The 14387-nt window shown below is 39.9% G+C and overlaps 1 protein-coding gene across 1 annotated transcript; it reads right to left on the bottom strand.

Annotated features, from left to right (window-relative positions):
• Window positions 1-1312: 1312 nt before the first annotated feature.
• LOC109184207 lies at window positions 1313-3196 on the bottom strand. Its single transcript, XM_019334274.1, has 2 exons — window positions 3170-3196; window positions 1313-2335 (listed from the first exon to the last, which is right to left on the bottom strand). The coding sequence occupies exons 1-2, from the start codon at window positions 3194-3196 to the stop codon at window positions 1313-1315; spliced, it is 1050 nt and encodes a 349-aa protein (XP_019189819.1).
• Between the last annotated feature and the right edge of the window lie 11191 nt (window positions 3197-14387).

The raw sequence follows: 14387 nt of genomic DNA, 5'->3' as shown, positions 1-14387 counted from the left end.
ACAAAACCTTCAACACTCACCCCCTTCTTAACAAAGATCCAGCTTAAAACCATGCCATAAGGCAAATTCTTTCGGTTATGATCTCTACAATAGACCATACGTTGCAACATCAATGAAGGCAAGTTGAACTTGACATTGTATTTCAGACTGAAAGCAAAAGTGCACTCCAGCTTACCCAAGAAACGACACTTATTGTTGTTAGGCAACAAACAATCCAAAATGAGCATTACCAAAATCTTTTACTTGGTAGAAAACTCCTCTCCGGCCTCGTGGCCTGGGTGAACCCACTAGTTCTTCCCAACAGATAACTCAGGTAACTCCGATAACTCATGCTGCTTATCTCAGTCCAGGAGTCACCACTGTACTGCGAGACTCCCGTAACTGTCAAACTCAAAAGTTGAGCCAACCGCTTTTCGATCAAGACAATCTTCACACCTTCTACCTTTGAGGTAATTTCCAATTTTCCACCATCTTTGGTCACACCCATGTTACGGTAAAACTCCTTTACCAAACTCGGGTAAGTCTCGGTCCTAATTGCGAGATACCCATCCAACAAACCTTGGTAATTCAACAACTCCAACAAAGAATTCGAAAAAGAGTCGGGATCAAAAGCTTTACCTTCCAAGACTAGGTAATGAGCATCCACCCATTCCACTCTCCTCGCAGATCTAGACCTCCTAGGCATGATTCCGAGATGTCCAAAGACCAAGGTAGACCCAAAATTTCTTCTTCCTTTTTTTTTTCCTTTTTCTCCTCTTTCTTCTCGGCTTCTCGACTGGGCGACGGTGTGGCGGAGCAGCGGCGGTCGGTGGCGAACTCCGGCGGCAGCTGGCGTCGGCTGGCGGTGACCGGCGGGTAGGGAGGATCGACGGGTGGGGCAGGTTCGGCTGGTGCAAATTGCGGGTGGGAGAAAGAAAAGAGGGGAGGGGGGAAATTTGGGGAAAAGAAGATTTTAATTTGGGGATTTTTGGGGTAAGTTGGAAATTATAGGTTAAAAGGGATTTATGTGGAATACAGTTCAAGAAACACAATTAGTTTAGATGGTTTAAGGTTTGGGTTGGAAACAAAAAAACCAGAGTTTGAAACTCACTAGTTATAAATTAAACTCTTTTTTTAGCTTTTTAGGCTTAACATCTAGAGGTTTCCTAATTAAATGCACACTCATAAAACTTTGGAATTAGAACTAACATTAACCACTCCGAATGGACAATCAAATCACAAGGGAAAGCTCACTCGAAAGATACAAGAGAATCACACAAGAAGAGATACGGGAATCACCAGAAAAGGCACACTCTCAAGGTAAGAGGTAGGCTCAAGAAAGGGAAAGGTTACCTGCAGACTCTTCCTCCACCAAACCCTCAGTCTCGGCCTGCGACCGACCCATCACGAACACTCTGCCCGAAGGCCTCGTCCCTGTAACACCTCGACCGGAACTCCCTCCCGAAGATTCGCTAGGTCTCGCATTGGACGGCAAGGCTCCCTGGTTAGATTGGAGGTGGCACTCGAAAGCTTTGTGGCCTCGTTCCCCACACTTGAAACATCGAAGCGCAAGCCCTTGGTAATCCTTCCCAACGTGGTCCTTCCCACATTTCTTGCACCCAAAAGTCCTCACTTGTGCACCACTCTCGGCCCGAGTCGATCTTTGAGACGGAGGGGGCGCGGGTCTGGTTCTGAAATCTTGTCTCGGCTTCTTGAAACTGTGGGACCCACTTCCTTCACTTCTCTTCTTGACCAACTCAAACGACCCCCACTGAAGCTGCTGCACTTGATACAGATCGGCTGCACTCAGATAGGCTTCATTTAGCGTCCTAGGCTTACTCACAGTCAACGCCTTCCGGGATTCATAGTTGAGCCCCGCCACGAACTTCTCCACCTTTGCTAACTCGGTGGGAACCAACATCCGAGCAAAATGGGCGAGCTCAAGGAAACACTTGTGGTATTCCACCACAGATGACGACCCCTGCTGAAGATGCAAGAATTCTTCGTACATGGTCGTTCTAACGTGAGATGGGTAGAACTTTTCCCTTAACTTGTCCTTCAGAGCTGACCAACCAAAACCAGGCTCTTCTTGGCACGCGAGGCCTTCGTGCACCCACCAGAGGTCGGCCTCGTGGCTGAAGTAGAAAGATGCCAACTCCACACGGGGATCTTCTAGGCAACCCACAACGGCGAAGATCTTGTCGAGGGACCGGATCCACTCTTCAAGCAACACCGGATCTTCCTCTCCGGCGAAAACTAGCGGCCTATGCCCCGAAACTAAGCGTCCCACGTCCCGATTCCCAGCAGGCGGCGGCGGAGGAGGAGGGTTGTTGTGCAAGAGGACATCGCTCAGCGTCTACATCGTTTGGGTCAGATGCTGTAGGTTCTGAGCCAGCTGCTCGTTAGTCGGCGTCTCATGTGTACGGGAACGATGAAGAGGCGAAGCCATGGCGAGACTTCTACAGAAACAACACGGTTACGGTAGGCACAAACGAACAACGCACCCGGCGCTAAAGACGAGAACGCTAAAACTAAACAGAAGCAACTGAACAAACACAACAACAACAAACAACTCACATCTCACCACGCGTCTTAGAAGTCCTAAGTCCTAAACACTTAGGTACTTAAGGCTCATCTTATGGTCTCAAACCACACTTAACTTCTTAAAGTCAAAATCCTAACACCCTAGCCTGAAACCTAGGCTCTGATACCAACTGTAACACCCCCGATTTTTCAACAACTTTTAAAACTTAAAATCAAAGGCAAGCATCTAATCATCAAGATAAACAACAACGGAAGCTTAATTAAAAACCGGAGAGATGTTATGCCACACCTATCTCAAACATAGGTGCACAGGCGGAAAACTATCAAGTCAACAAAACAGAAACGTCTAGGCACACAGGCCGCGAAACTAGGTTCACAGGCTAACAAAAGGTAACATGGAAACTACTCTATCTAGCGTCCACATCTAGCGCGCTCGGCACATACTCAAAACCTGTAAAACATGGGGACAACACCCGGTCAGCAAATATTGTTGGTAACCCATCAATACGCGTTAAATAACTTATATAGATAGATATAAACAAAACCATTTGGAACGGGAATACCATATATATCATTTTAAAACCAAAGAGAGAAATCAACCTCAAAGACTCATCAAACACTCTCAAAAGAAACGATGATCATCAACCTCATGATATGCATATTTTACACTCATATTTTAGTACATCTTTATAATAATTTTGTATTAATTATTTAATATTATTTAATAATTAATTTTTTTAGAGTTTAATAATTAATGAACTAAATATAATATATAATAAATAATATATAAGAATACCTACGAATTTAAATTACATACTACTAATATATATATATATATATATATATATATATATATATATATATTATTACGTACTAGTTTGTGTATATATTTATATTTTATGAATCCTCAAAACTAAGATGATTGTTGGTCCAATTCTTATCCATTGTTTTCTTTGCTTCTTTTTCTTTCACGTGTAGAACGGACAAAGTCTTCAACATGCTACGGCATCTGCGGAAGACATTTTCGTGCGACGAGAAATTAGCAAAATTGGATGGTGGAAAATGATTAGAAACATGTATAAATAGTAAGATGAATTATGTTGTTGGGACACAATTTCACGTTCATTCTTTCTCCCTAGATTATTCTTTAAAGTTGTTATCAATATCTATTCGTGGCAAATTTCTTTAACTTGATTTAGTGAATTGAAGTTCGGAATTGATTATGCTGTAAGATTATTTATTTATTGTTATTATATAATTTTTATGCATTTGGGTATTAAATATTCTTCTAATTTATTTGATATAATTTTTTGCTATATTAGATAATGTTGTGCTACAAATTATTCTAATATTTAGTAGCAACTGAGGTTAATTATTGACGGCTTAGTGATAATTGGTCTCAGGTAGAATATTTTTCTAAATTAAATGCAACCGCTTGTGCTTGTATTATTTAGTTTGTTGGTTTTCCTAGTTCCTATTGCTGCTATTAAATTAAATCTATAGCGCTTGTCTTAGATTATTTAGTAGTTAGGGGTAATTAAATCGCGTGTGCTTTAGTTACCTACAACTAAGGGAAAACGGAAATGAAATAATTTCACGATAAATATTCAATTGCATATTAATTACTTTTTGAATCAATGATCACTGTTAAATTCTGGTGGTGGATCTTTACTAACCAAGGTTTTCTATTATAAGTGCTTTTAATATATTATTTTCATTGCTTTATTCGTTTATTTACTTTGATTATCACTTTCATACCAAACTCCCCTTTCCTTTAATTTGAGCACATACATTAAACTAGTTATTCCTCGTGGGATCGACCCTTAATCCCGCTACTATGTTTGTAAGGTTTTAATTTGGGAGCTTACGACAGCTCTCCACCTCACAACAACAACAACAAGACCGCAACATAAAAGACAACACAACTCAAGATGCATTCTACTGATCACAAAGTAGAATACATCAAGACATGCTCATATGCAAAGAATTCACAATCACACGGTGACAACTACATGTCACAAGTATCATAGTTCCAACCTTATGCCCTATTCCAACCTTATGCTACCCCCGGCCTTATAACAGTTCCAACCGTTACCTCCTAGTGCCACCCTGTACTTCTGAGCCCAACCTTATACCGCCAGGGACCGTCGTCCCCCTCCAACAACCTCTAACATAGCGCCGAACTCTCAGTACACGAGGGTACCATTAATTTCATTCACACAGCCTCCAACATGTGACCAAAGCTCAGATAACACACCACCAATCTCAATCATAGTCACACAAGGTCATCATCATTACCAAGAAGACTAAGGTTCAACAATAACCTCAATCAAGTATCAATCAAAGGGTACACCGATTTGCATACGTTCATATCATAAGAATCAATCAAGAGATCACAATAAAGACATGAGACCATACTCAACAACAAAGGATCGCAATCCAACACCAAATGATTGTCAACACAAGTTGCAAATCCCAATAAGAAGGAACAAACCACACATACTAGCATTTCAACATCAAACTAGCATGCTTAACAAACGGGTAAACCAAAAGTAGTTCCAAAGAACATTCAAGACTCACAATAGCCCAACGAATCACAAAGTCGGACCCTTAGCACGATTCAAGACACCAAATCCTACATGGATTCCTAACATACGGTTCTAGACATACGAAACATCAAGAAGACTCACAAATATTCCAATAAAACAACATCGGGAGGTCAAAACATCAATACCGAGATAAAAGAATCACGGGGAACAAATACCCGACAACAACCATCAACTTTCCCCGCGGGTGGGGCCACGGGTGGGCCTCCACCCGTGGTTCCGCCCGCGGGTACATACCTGAGGCAGCCACGTACCCCGCGGGTGGGGCGACGGGTAGGCCTCCACCCGCTGTTCCGCCTGCGGGTACACCCTCCTGTACACAATAATTCCTTTGGGGATTTTCAACAACAAGGCCAAGTTCAAGTCCAAAACACCCAAAATCTCACACACAACAATAATATGACTTGAACCCAAGAAATAGCCAAGCAATGGCATTCAAGAACCCTAAGAACAAGCTCTAAACATGCATCACCACAAGATAATGCATCAAATCTCACAAATCAACACAAGAATCACAAGTAGAAGCCAAGAATCATCATATAAATAAGAAAATAGGTTTTGTAAAGCATGGGTTACCTTTGTAGACTAACAACTTCCTCTTTTCACCCTTAAAAGCCTTTCCTAGAGCTCCTCTTCCACACAAACTTCTTACACACAACAAAACACAACAAAGATCCTAACTTTAGAAAAAGACACCTAAAAGAAGGTTAAAAACACCAAAAAGCTAAGGATCTTACCCTTTCCTATGCTAAAGATGAAGAAAGTAGGAATCTTGGAAGAAAAACTTGCAAGGCTTGGATGCTCAAATTCTAGCTTGGAGAAGAAGCTAAACCATTTTAGAGAGTGGCTAGAGTTTTTGTGTTCTAGGTTGAAGGGTGAATGAAATGAAAGAGTCTTGCTAGGTTAGCTTGAATCAAAATCCTTAGGTAGAAAGATATTCCTACCCTTACTAATGTTGGAAAGACAAGGGAACAAGGGCACAACCCAAGAAGCACAAGGTACAACCCTTTGACTTAAGTGACTAGTCAAGAATCTAGTCCCTCGACTATTGAATTTCAGGATTTTAGAAATAGATTAGCAAGGAAACTTGGATTTATTCTTCAATTAATCCTCGATTAGTGTTTGGATTTACGGGGTGTCACATGTCGGAAGTTGAGCGAGTCAGCGAGTGTGAACATTGTTTCCACGTCGACTGCGTTGATGCGTGGCTGCAGAACCACTCTACGTGCCCGCTTTGCAGAGCCCAAGTCTCTGACCACGTTTTTCGGCAAGAATGTGAGGGTGGGGTTTTGGGTTTATTTGTTTCGTGGTCTCAGATCGTCTTTGCAGAGCCCAAGTCTCCGATCACGTACTGGCTGTGTTTCTTCTTACAGATCCTCGTTCAGATCGTTAGAGGCATGTCATCGCTCACTCAGGTCCTCTCCTACCTCGGCTTCCGCAAAAGCTCCTCCCTCTCCTCTCCGCCTCTGGAGTTCAAGCCACTGCGGACAGTTGAGCTATCCGAGTTCCTGGAGCTTGAGGAGGCACTGCCGCCCTCCGTGGCCGTTCAGCCTCTGCCAATCGCCTAGGGAAGAGTCGTCGGTTTCAACGGCGAGCATTCTCTGCCGAGTGAATAAATGGATGAGGCAAAGAGAAATTCCTACACTACCCTCACATTTACCGTATGTTAGACGACTGCCCGAACAAAGGACCAAATTGGTTAACATTTTCATAGTTGGAGGACTTAATTGGGTAACAAAAATAGTCGAGGACCAAATTAGTAATTTCGCTATAGTCAAGGGATCATTTTGGTAATTAACTCTAAATTTTTCTATCAATTAGAACCTCCAACGTTTTGCTATATACCATACTAGTGTTTTACCCGTGCGTTGTACGGAATTTTTTTTATTATGAATTTAAATTTAAAAATAAAAAATAAAAAAATGTTAAAATGTACAATATAATATCTTAATATTATAGTTGGAATTTTATATAATTGGTCACGTATCTATTTTCATAACATACAAAATTAAAATTAAAATTTTGTATGGTTAATGTAATCTCTAATTAATCATGTATATATTTAGATAAATTTATAGAAAAAATACACATAATTAAGTTGATTTATTCCTAATTGTATTTGTTTATATATTATAATTCTAAAAATATGAAAAAACTAAGAGAATTATACCTAGAAATCAATTAAAAATGTAAATTTTAAATTTTGTATAACTTTAAACTCTAATCGGATGTATTTCCTTATATGATTGTATAATACATTGTATATATACATAATATTTATTAATATGTATATAGGAAAACTCTATAATACAATTTCATTAATTATAATTTATATTGATAGATTTATAATTCTAAAAATTACATTTGGAAATTGAAAATTTAGCATTTAAATTTTGTATGATTAATATAGTGCATAAGTGTATGTATGTATGTATGTATGTATGTATTTAAAAAAATTTGTAAATATTTATGAACACATATTATGTTAATTTTATAATTTCATTTCCTTAATTATATTTCATATTTTATTAATTATAATTTAATGAAATTGCCTCAAATATTGCCACGGAAGAAATATTATATTCCTCAATTTCATTTCCCCTGGTTTGGCTCTACAGGCAAGGCTTGACTTATGTGGATGGGGTCTGAAAAGGTGGGGCGGTGACCATTATCAGAAGTTTGGGAAACGGATTGACGATATTAAGAAGGAAATGAATGCCCTACGGGGTTACCATGACCTTGCTTCCTTGGCTCGGTTTAGGCACCTTGATGATCGTTTGAGTTTTGTTCTCTCCCAGGAGGAAGCTTTCTGGAGGCAACGTGTTAAGCAGCACTGGCTTCAGGGGGCTGACCGGAATACCATGTTCTTTCACAAGTACTCCTCGCATCGGAGAAAGAAGAATGTTATTCTGAAGTTGAAGGATGATAATGGTGTCTGGAGAGAGGGTCACGCTTTGGACACTTTGGTCACATCTTATTATAAGCTGATTTTTGCTTCAGGTGGGAATCCAGGTGCTTTCAGTGTGGATACCATGCAGACACGCGTGACCAGTGCTCAGAACGAGGAACTACTATGTTCGTCTGAGCCTGAGGAGGTGCGGTGTGCCTTGTTTTCTATGGGCAAGGATAAATCGCCAAGTCCGGATGGCATGAATCCGGGCTTCTACCAGTCTTTCTAGGACGTCACTGGTAAGGATGTCACTGATTTTATTCTTAATTATCTATCCCAGTCATTTTTTCCTGCTAGTTTGAATGATGCCAATATTGTCTTGATGCCAAAGAAATGTGTCCCTGAGTTTGTGTCTGATTTGAGGCCAATAGCCTTATGTAATGTGCTGTATAAGATAATGGCCAAAATGATTGCTAATTGCATGAAGCTGCTTTTAGAAGGTATTATTTCAGATTCCCAGAGTGCCTTCCTCCCGGGCAGATTGATCTCGGATAATATTCTGATTGCATCCGAGGTTGGTCATTATTTGAGGAGGAAACAATTGGGGCAGGTAGGGTGGGCGGCTTTAGAACTGGATATGGCGAAGGCGTACGACAAGATAGAGTGGCCTTTTGTGAGATAAATGCTGATAGGGTTGGGCTTTGATGAGGGTTGGGCTTTGATGAGAGATGGGTACAGCTCGTGATGATGTGTGTCCAGACGGTGCGATATAAGGCGCTGGTCAATGGTAGGCCTAGTGAGAAGATAATCCCAACCAGGGGGCTTAGACAGGGAGATCCTTTGCCTCCTTATTTATTTATTATCTGTACGGAAGGTTTATCTCTGCTTTTACAGAACTCTCAGGCGAAAGGTCTTATTAATGGTTGTAGAGTGGCCTGGGGGGCTCCTCCTATCTCACATTTGTTTTTTGCAGATGACAGTCTGCTTTTCTTTAAAGCTAATCTGCAGGAGACTATGGAGGTTAAGAAATGCCTGGGTATCTATGAGACTTTTTCTGGGTAAGCGGTAAATTTTCACAAGTCCAGTATTACGTTTAGCCGTAACACCCAGGTGGATATTAGGGAACATGTTTCAGGTGCTTTGGGGTTGGCCAGGCTGATGATTTTGGCAAATATCTGGGTTTGCCATCTGTTATTGGCAGAAACAGAAATGCGGTCTTTACCTATGTTGAGCAAAAACTGAAGTAAAGATTTGGTTCGTGGAATAAGAGGTTGCTATCCAGGGAAGGGAAGGAGGTTCTTTTGAAAAGTGTAGCATAGGCTATACCTACCTATACGATGAGTATTTTCTTGCTCCCTAAATCCTTGTGTGTCTCGCTTGAAAGATTGATGAACAGGTATTGGTGGGGGCGGAATGGTTCGGAGGGCAGTATTCATTGGTTTGCCTGGGACAAAATGTGTACTCCCAAGAAGTTTGGTGGTTTGGGATTTAAACGCCTGCATGAATTTAATCTGGCACTGTTAGGCAAGCAGGGGTGGCGTTTGCTTACTAGCCCGGATTCGCTTATGGCTTGAGTTTTTAAAGCAAGGTACTTCCCTGCATCTACCTTTTATGAAGCTTCGTTGGGTGGTAATCCGAGTTATGTGTGGCGGAGCATTATGGCTAGTCAGGAATTGGCCAGATCCGGGAGCAGGCGTAGAATTGGTAATGGCAGAACGACTCAGGTTTGGTCTCATCCTTGGCTTCCTGATCCTCGGGATCCCTTTGTGAGTCCGAATTAGGCTAGTTCCAACCAGGGACTACTGGTTTCTGATCTATTTGATAGCTCCACTAGTTGGTGGAATGGTGATTTAATTCAGCAGCATTTTGGCCCACGGGAAGCATCTCTAATAACGTAGTAGCTGCCTATCAATGTGGATTTTGAGGATATGTGGTTTTGGGAAGGGGATTTAAGGGGATGCTACTCAGTCAAGGATGGCTATAGGAGGTTGGGTGAAATTAATGCTCCATGCTCTTTAGTTTGGAATAATATCTGGAAACTTCAGGTTCCCCCCAAATGGAGAATTTTCTTATGGAGAGCCGTCTCAACATTTTGCCTACTCTAGATAATTTGATTAAAAGAAGGGTGGAGCTCTTAAATGTATGCCCGTCATGCGGGATGAATGAGGAAAATGTCATGCATGTTTTATGTTCGTGTTCATATGCTAGTCATGTTTGGATTTCTTCTCAACTGCCAATCCCCTCTTTTAACGGCAGGAATTTTGTGCAATGGACAGAGTCGTGGCTTGGTGGTTCAGCTGGCTACAATCGTGATACTTAGGGGAGGATTTGTGGCTTGCTTCATGATATCTGGGCTGCTAGGAACATGGCGGTGTGGGAGTGCCGACTGCCTACTCCTCTCACACTGCTCCACGACTTCTCGGCAAAGTGGATGGCATGGACGAACAGCGAGCAGCGACGCACCTCCTCCGGTATACGGCATATCGTGTCCATGCCGAGTCTAGTGCCACCGACTGCTGCTGGGATCTATTGCCATGTGGATGCAGGGTTTCATGGTCCGCCGCACGCAGCTGCGTATGGTTTTATTGTGCGGGAGGCGGATGGCACCTTCGTGGCAGTGGCAAATGACCCGTTGACTTGCCCGTATAACCCATCTTGGCAGAAGCAGTGGCGATGTGTGAAGCACTCTCGTGGTTGAAGGATAATGGCTACTCTACAGTAAGAGTTTACACAGATAGCTAAGTTTTGGTCTCGAGTCTTAGTCATGCTCGTTTTTTTTTTGTTTGTTATTTTTTTTTTTTTTTGTACTTATGTTGGTTTTATTTTGCTCTCTTGTAAATATTTAGTATCTTCCCTGCCTGATTCGTTGGTTAGTTACGTAAGTAGGGACGCTAATCAGGCGGCTTATTCTCTAGCAAAACATATTAGTGCGATCTCTGCATGCTCTATTTGGAGGGATATACCTCCTCCTTTTATTGAGCCTGATATGGCTAATGCAATCTGATTCATTTGGCTTTCAAAAAATATTACCAAATAATATCGCAATTACCATAATAATTTCATTAATTATATTATTTGTTCTCTTCCAATATTGAAATATATTACCATAAAACTAATGAAATTGTCACAATTTTGAAATATATTACTATAATAATTACATGAAAGAATGAAATAAAATTTACCAGAATAATTACCATTAATAAATTTTAGGAAATTATATAAAATTAATTATATATTAAGGTCCTTTCAAAAAAAATTATATATTAAGGTAAGCATAATTTATTTTGTGCCAATAATATTATACCTTAAGTATAAAAATTATATGTATATAAATTATCATAAAATTACCATAATAATTACCATAATAACTAATGAAATTGCCACAATTTTGAAATATATTACCATAATAATTACATGAAAGAAGGAAATGAAAATTACCAGAATAATTGTCATTAATAAATATTAAGAAATTATATAAAATTAATTATATATTAAGGTCCTTTCAAAAAAATATATATTAAGGTAAGTATAATTTATATTGTGCCAATAGTATTATACCTTAAGTATAGAAATTATATGTATAAATTATCATAAAATTATCATAATAATTACACTAAAAAGGGTGAAGAGAATTACAATAAATAATTATTACGCGATAATATTAATATATACACACATTTAATTCTATATTGATAACCATAATTTGTGTATATACTTTAGGAAAATATTCATTATTAAAAATGAATATAATTTAAAAAGTAAATTATTAATTAGATTGCCTAATATAATTGTAACACCGTTAAATTTTAAGATATTTAAAACCTATAAAATAAAGGCTGATCTATTATTTTTTTCCCAAACAGAGTATAAGCTAAACATAATAGTCGGGGTGCTATGCCACATCTGAGCTAGAAAACTCAGATGCACAGGCTAAACTATCTAACAAAGCATAAACCGCAATTGATATCTAAGTACAAATCAAGGCACCCAGGCCATCTCATCAGGGTTAGGACTATCTAAGCTAAATCCACGAATCCAGTTAGCGCGCTCCGAGCTACTCAATTGTCCCTGAAAAACATTCAATGTAACAACCGTCAGCAAATAATGCTGGTAACCCTCTCCAACGCGTTAAGTACAATATAGGTAGATATAAGAAACTCATTTTGAAACTGGAATACATATATACTTACGAGACTCTAGTTTAAATACAAGATCAAGACTCAAGGCACATTAACAGACTCAACAGTATAGAATAATCATAAAGACTAACATGCAATCCTAGGAACGCAATACAAGACATAACAGGCAAGTAAGCATACAAATAACAATTAGAGGCAACGAAGACAATCAAATAGCAAGTAGTCATCAAAGCACACAATTCATCCTCCAACCTTATACCAAGTTCCAACCTTGTAGCTCCCCTCCGTTCTTATATCAGTTCCAACCTATATCTCCAGGCCACCCTTATATCACCACCCCTTATCCCTCTGGGCAACTATATGCCCCCACCGACAAACCACCTATCAACCACCAACATATCAAGATGGTGCCGCAGTGCCATTCACATGATCCGCACCTCTAGTGCCAATATCAAGGGGTTAGCGCATATGGCTCTAACATGACACTGCAACACTTATAACCAGACCCATGCTCAACGACAAGCAAGTCTAAGGTGGGTTTGTGCCTTCAGCACAGTTACCGCTATGGCCTGTACCTTTAGTACAATGACCGGGCACAAGTGGTGCCAATCTCTAACAATTCATTTCCATCAATCACAATCTCATCATCATCATCATCATCATTCACACCGGCCATTGCGCAATGACCACGATACTCATCACCATTCAATCAATCAACACATAATCAAATAACAATCAAAACACAACAACAACGGCACGTATTACACATAAATTCCTAGAACGATGCCTAAAACACCAAACGAGACTCATACACGACAAACGGGACACAACGGGACACGGGAAAACATCAAACGGGGAAAAATATCATGAACCACACCCCCTTTCCAGCGGGTAGGTGGCAAGTGGGTGACCACCCGTCGACGGCCACTTGCCATTCTAGTGGGTGGCGGTGGGCAGACCACCGCCCGCCTGCTGCCCGCTAGAACAGTGCCTTCGGGCAGTAGGTGGCGGGTGGTCACCCCCCCACCTACCCTCCACTGGTACACAAGCAACTTTTTGGTTCCGGGATCACTCGTGAAACCCGAAACCATGTCCAGACACATTTAAACACATAACGACAACACCACGTATTCACTTAATGGAAATAAATCAAGAATCATATCAATTACGTTCTAACACGACTCCTAAACATGCCAAGACTCCACATTAATCATATAACGGTCCAGGAGCATCCGGAACCACACAAATACCAAGAAATCTATATGCAAAGTCCTAAACACAAGTCCTAGGCTAGACTCAACACCCGATCATGCACAATCCCACCTAAATATACCAAGAATATCATAATATGAAATTCATGATTTAAACCTAAACCCTAGGGCTCTAGACATAATCAAAATACAGGGATAATTCACATAATTAATCACAATATCAAGTTGTTTTTTTGTTAGTCTTTTTTTTTTTTTTTTTTTTTTTTTTAAAGGTGACTGACTTATAACAAATATAGGAGACAATAATGAATCTTCATGAGTGTATATTGACTACTAATTAGTGGAAGCTAGATAATTATATGTTTTTAATTAGAATTATGCATTGATGCATTGATGAAACGATACATCTAATTTACAGTATATATTCAACACAGATGAGAAGCTATGCCTATTATCATTGTCTTTTTGGGAAAGGAGGATTTAGTTATGTTTTTGAATGTGCACTGCGTCAAGGCACTAAAATTGCAGTGAGGCACACTAGGTGACTAGATTAAATCAAGAACTATTTTTGAAGGCCCGCTACGCGCCAAGACACTAAAATTAATATTGCAATGAAACACACCAGGAGACTAGATTAAATCAAGAATTTATTTCTAGCGAAAGTGGCAACAAGAGGAAACATGGATCACGCCAATTAATAGGGTTTTGTGTTACAAAAATTATGCTTGGGTACTATCCACTGAGGATGTTTCCTTATAAAGCTGTTATTGCACCTATTAATTTTATGAAAAATTATGCCACATGTAATAGTTATACATTATTGAAATATTTACTTTTAGGGTAACAATTGTGTGGGACCGTCTCACGGATCTCAATCCGTGAGACGGGTCGAATCTTTGATTAATGAATCAAATAATTGATTAATGGGTCGGATATTTGACCTCATTAATCAAAGATCCGACCTGTCTCACGGATTGAGACCCGTGAGACGGTCTCACACAAGTTTTTGTCTTACTTT

This window comes from Ipomoea nil, unplaced genomic scaffold, assembly GCF_001879475.1.
Source record: "Ipomoea nil cultivar Tokyo-kokei standard unplaced genomic scaffold, Asagao_1.1 scaffold0100, whole genome shotgun sequence".
NCBI lineage: Eukaryota > Viridiplantae > Streptophyta > Magnoliopsida > Solanales > Convolvulaceae > Ipomoea > Ipomoea nil.
The sequence above is the reverse complement of the archived record's forward strand: the minus strand, read 5'-3'. Positions and strand labels throughout refer to the sequence as shown.